At 70.5% G+C, this 5275-nt stretch overlaps 1 protein-coding gene across 1 annotated transcript; it reads right to left on the bottom strand.

Moving 5' to 3' along the window:
• Nucleotides 1-276: 276 nt before the first annotated feature.
• On the bottom strand, nt 277-1737 carry LOC122454775 (uncharacterized protein C10orf95-like). Its single transcript, XM_043489365.1, has one exon. The coding sequence runs from the start codon at nt 1735-1737 to the stop codon at nt 1216-1218; it is 522 nt and encodes a 173-aa protein (XP_043345300.1). The 3' UTR covers nt 277-1215.
• Nucleotides 1738-5275: the final 3538 nt, after the last annotated feature.

The raw sequence follows: 5275 nt of genomic DNA, 5'->3' as shown, positions 1-5275 counted from the left end.
TGGGGCCCCAAGACCAAGTCCTCTCCCCAGCCTGCTCCCTGAGGCAGCAGAAGGTGGGTCAGGGGAGCGGGCGAAGGTTTCAGGATGTGTCCCTTCTCCCCATCCCTTAAGAGAGGGGCTGGATGGGAGACCACAGTGCCTGAAGCAAGGGGAGGCTGGCAACCAGGCCCAGGGGGACTGCCCCCTTCCTCCCCCTCTGGGGTCAGAAGGAAGATGGGGCGGTCAACATGAGTGAGCCGGGGGGGAGAGAGGACGGCCGGCAGCAGGACACAGGGACACTTTAGGACAAAAGTTTATTGTCACCAATCTGCGATGCATACATGTTCACATTGTACAAAATGATTCCAAGCCACAGACTGGAGAAGCCATGGGACCCTTCACCTGAGCCCCAGCAGGGGGGGCCCTGTCCCTGGGCTCTGCTGGGGGGCAGCGTGGAAGGCCCAGGAACACGGTGGCAGGAAACCACCGCAGAGCAGCGCCGGCGGCCCAAGGGCTGCGGCAGGACCGCGGCTCAAACCCTCTGGGTCCCTCGGAGCCTGGGACACCCGGCCCGGCCCTGCGGCGGCTACAAAGGAGGTCTGCTGGGCAAAAGGGGAAGGTGCCGTCTGGCAGGTGGACACGCCTCCAGGGAACAGGGCCGCCTTCCCCAGGCCGCGGAGGGGTCCACCGCCCGGGCTGGGGCCGCATCCGTCGCAGCCCACTCTCTCCCTCCGCACCGCCTCCCCGGTCCCCCGCGCCCCAGCCACCACCAGGCTCATGAGCCGTGACTGGCCTGCAAGCTACCTGGCCGCTCGGTGCGCCGCTGGCCTCAAACCCAGGCCTGCGGACCCAGCAGCCAGGCCGCCGTGCGGCGTCTCCCCTGGAAGGAGGCCGAGCGGCAGGGGCCTTTCCTCCCCGGAGGGTGTGGCCAGACCCGGGCCGGGCAGGCTGCGTTGCAGGTCAGTCATCCTCGGGTGGAGCAGCGTCGCCTTTGGCGCGAGGTGGGAGTGGACGGCACCTGAGCCCCTCCCAGCGCCCCCGCCCCCGGGGATCACCCGCGGCGCTCCCGCGCCCCACTGCAGAGCTGAGCCTGAGGCCGCGGGGGTGACGCTCTGGCCCGGGCAGGCCGGCCCACCGAGCCTGCGGGCCTGACCCCTATCTGGAGCGCGGTCTCCCAGCTTCCCCCACAGCGCGTCCGAGTTCCTCGGCAGGGTCCTTCATTCATTCCCCACGCTCTCATTGGCCCCCGCGCTCGCCCCCACCACGGTCCCCCGCGAAGCAGTCTCCAGCTCTCCCCTTGCGAGCCCACGACCCTCTGCCCCCAACCCGAGGGCGCGGCCGCCGCATCACCAGCTCCCGGGAGGCCGGAGGCGAGGAGCGCGCTGGGAAGCCGGCGGAGTTTCGAGAGGGTGGGAGCCCCCCGGGCACAGGCGGGCGGTGGTGGCGTCTCGGCGCTGGCAACACGCCAAGAGCGTGGGCCTGGCGCGCCCCGCACCCGAGCCCATCCCGGCAGTCCCCTGCGCTCAGCGCCGCGGCGCCCGGCAGCCTCCTGCGGCTCTCGGCCCCGGACCGGCCTCGAGGTCTGCGGGGCGCGGCGCTCAGGGAACGGCCGGCCCGAGGTGCGCGGCGCCGGGTCCGCGGGCTCCTCCTCCGCCGTCCCGGCGCGCCCCTGCCCCTGTCCGCGCTCCCGGGCCGCGCGTAGGGCGCCCCGTCGTTGTCGCGGGCGCCAGGCCCGCCGGGTCTAGTGGTCCTAAACATTTCACAATTGCGCTACAGAACTGTTGAACTGTTAAGAACCACTGGACCCAGCGTGCGATCGTCGTCCGCCGCGCTCTGTAGAGAGGAGCCCCGACGTGCCCGGGGAGCGCGGGCACCGGACCCAGACCCCCGCCCGCCCGCCCGCGGCCGCCGAGCCCCGCGAGCCCAGCCGGCCCGGCGGCGTGTCCCCTCCACGAAGCCGGGCGGTGCGTCCGAGTGGCGGCGGCCAGCGCCGCGGCGCCTTTTAAGCGGGGCAGCCGCCCTCCCCCGCCGCCGGAATGCGTTCACGCCGCGCCGGCCCGACCGGTTTTTCCGGGCGGGGCGGCTCCTGGGCCCGCAGGTCGCGCTGCTGGTCGTCCGCGGCGAGGGTACCTGCTCGGCGCGCCCACGCGGGGGTGGCCCTGACTCAGCGGCCTCCCCGCCCCGCCCGGCGCCCCCGCCTCCAGCGCCCGGCCCGGCGCCCCCGGCGTTCCTGAGGTCCGGGCCGGGGGGCGGGGGTGGGCCACAGCGGCACCGTCCTGCCAGGGACCCGGGGCGCCCGGATCACTGCGGGGGACCCTGGGCCGAGGTGGCGCCCAGGTGAGGACCGGAGCCGCCAGAAGTCCGGCCCGATTTGGGCTCATGGGTGGCGGGAGGGCCGGGCTGGACACGCCCATCAGTGTCCGTCTCACTTCAAAGGGAGCATCGTGGGAGGGGGAGGAGGGAACAAAAGGAAAGTGAAACTAGAGGGCGGGCGAGGACGCGCAGGCAGGTTTCTGGTTCTCAGACCCCGTGGGTCTCCTCCCAGAGCGTAAGGAGGGCAGCCTGGACGCCCGGCCTCCTCCGAGCTCACGTCGGGGGGCCTCATCCTGACGCTACACACCCCACCCCGTGCGGGGCGGGTGGGGGGGGGGGGCACAGTGCTCGCTCTGCTCTGCCCCACACCCCATAAGAGCCCGGGCCCTCCTGGCACACACCGCTCTGGCCCCCACCCCCCCATCCCCCATCCCCCACTGCCCTCCGGCCTGACCACTTGAGTCACCTGGGGAGGGTGGGGGGCCCACCAGCCAGCCTCCAGAGACTCCCTTACAGCAGAGCTGTCCATTGGGGGCTGGTGGGGGAGCTCAAGCTTTAGGAAAGAGAAAATCAGGAGGTGACCCCTGAAGTCCTCAGGGTGGGTGGGCAGCAGGCGGTGGTCATCCTCGTTGGGCTGAGCCCAGGGCAGCCCCCAGGGCCACGCCACCAGCTGGACACTGTCCTCTGGTCCCGGGAGCCCGGGCTGGTCCCAGGCCGGGACACAGACACCAAACTGGCCGGGCTCTCTGGGCGTTCTCACGCGGGCCATGCGTGTGTTTTCCTGCCGCCCTGCCCTGCGAAGGGAGCGGCAGAGGTCTCACTGTTTCCATTTGCAGTTGGGGACACTGAGGCTCAGAGAGAGGCCGTGACTTCTCAGAGGTCAAACAACGGAGCTGGGACTCCACGTCTGGCGTCTCTGCTGAGTCCACAGGCCTGAGTATCAGTGGGGGGTGGGGGTTGAGCGGAAACTGGGGGCAGGGGGCCACAGACATGCGTGTGACCCAGATGAGGAGCTTGGGACCAGCCCGGCCCAGGGCGGACCCCTCCGTCCGCCTGCTGCAGCACCAGAGGGGGCCGGTGACAAGCGACAAGCGGCAGCCTGAGGGCCCCGCCTGCGGCAGGAGGTGTTCAGGTGTGAGCCGCGCTGGGGAGGGGGCTTCCCTGCCTGCCCAGCCTGATTTGGGGATGGCAGACGCCGGGTAAATGTGGATAATGGCCTAAATGACAGTGAGATGTTGGCCAGCGATAACGCAGAGATCCCGGTGACTGGGGAAGCGCTGTCAGGAGCCGGAGCCCCACCCAGTGAAATCACCGGAGAGCCACGCAGCTCCGAGACCCCGAGGGGCTCCGGGCGCCTCCCACAGGTACCCTGCCCTCCCGTGCCTCCCACCACCCACAAGAGGTGCCAGGCAAGCTCGTAGCCCAGCTCTGCCACGTGCCAGCCTGGGACCCTGAGCACAGGCCTGGGCCTTGGTTTCTTGCTATAAATCGGGAAGGTGGGCTGGTGCCCCCAGGCGGGTGACCCTCAGGGCGACCCCCTCATTCCACAGGAACGGGAGTGCAGACGGCAGCGGGCAGCCTCCCCACAGGCAGAAGCCTCGCCCCGGCCCTCAGTGACCCACCTGGCGAGAAGCCCGCGCAGCGGCCCCCCCTGGGGCCCTGGGCTCCATGGGCATTTCTAGGGGGCAGGGCAGCCCCTACTAGGGGACCAAGGCACCACGCGGGTCCACAGCCCAGCTCCACTGGGCCTGGGAGAAGCAAAGGCTCTGAGCCGTTCCTGGCCCCTCGGAAGCAGTCAAAGCGGTGGCTGCTTCAAATGAGCGGCTGAGTGCCGGGCGCCACCAGCCCTGGGACGTGGAAGGGGGGCCTCCAGCGGTCCAAGCTCCTGCACAGTGGTCCTGCTGCCCGCCCCCCAGCCTTCCGAGGGTCCCAGCCCACGGGCAGCCGCAGGGCCCCCCAAGCTCTCCAAAGCCCCACTCCTTGGGCCTTTATTAGGGTGTGGGGCAGAGGCTCCCCGGGCCCCACCACGCTCCTCGTGTGGTGTTACCTAATTGTGCAAGGCTCGGGCACACCCCTGTCTGGGCGAGATCTGGAATGGTGCCAGCCGCAGTGCCAGCCCGAGCCTGGGAACCAGGCTGAGAAGCCTGGGGGTGCGGGTGGAGCCGCCCCCGGCCCCACCGGGAGAAGGCTGCGTGGTGGGTGCCAAGGGAGAGCTCTTTGGGGTCACACTTTTGCTCCAAATCTACAGAGCACGTGCCCACGGGCTGGGCCCAGCGACTTCCTCAGCCCCCAGCCCAGGGCCCACACGGACCATGTGGGCAGTTAGAGCAGGCCAGGGTGGCCTCCACAGTTCCTCAGGCTCAGCAGGAGGGGGCTGGAGTGGAGAAGTGAGGCCTCGGGCTGGCCCAGGATCGAGGGTGCGTCCTTGGCCCCCCAGACAGAGGGCCAGAGAGGAGGCCTGAGGTCCAGACACCTGACTTCAGCCCCGGCCGGGCCTCGGAGAGCCGCACCCCACCGCAGCCCGCCCCGCCTGGCCCACAGGCTGGGAGCTGCCTCCCACCCAGGCTGTCACGGCGAAGACCGGCCCAGGCTGCCCTCTCTGCCTCCCCGGGGTGGGCCTGGAGTGAGCGTGGCCAAGGGGCCCACGAGCGGCAGAAGGCCCCGTGAAAGCCGGACGGGAGGGCCCGGGAGATGTCTGCATGGAGCGCTCGGTGGAGTGGATGTGGGTGGGGTGTGCCTGCAGGGGTGACCCCAAGCTTCCAGACGAGGACTGGGAAGGGAGGGCCTGGGGCAGAGGGCCCGGTCTGCCCACCCCTAGCGGGATCCATACTCCCTCACCCTGTCACCTCCTCAGGCAGGAAGGGCAGTGCCTCCCCCACCCCCAGGGTGCCGAAAACACTGCCCTTTGACGCAGAGCCTGAGGCCTGACACCCCACACACATCCCCACGGTCCCGGAACCAGACAGACCCACTGGAGCCAGGC

This window comes from Cervus canadensis, chromosome 17, assembly GCF_019320065.1.
Source record: "Cervus canadensis isolate Bull #8, Minnesota chromosome 17, ASM1932006v1, whole genome shotgun sequence".
In the NCBI taxonomy this organism is placed as follows: Eukaryota; Metazoa; Chordata; class Mammalia; order Artiodactyla; family Cervidae; genus Cervus; species Cervus canadensis.
This window is presented reverse-complemented; position numbering and strand designations above follow the sequence as displayed.

What these genes read in the sequence shown, in the direction of transcription:
- LOC122454775 (XM_043489365.1), bottom strand. Translation starts at nt 1,737, where the DNA reads ATGTTTAGGACCACTAGACCCGGCGGGCCTGGCGCCCGCGACAACGAC.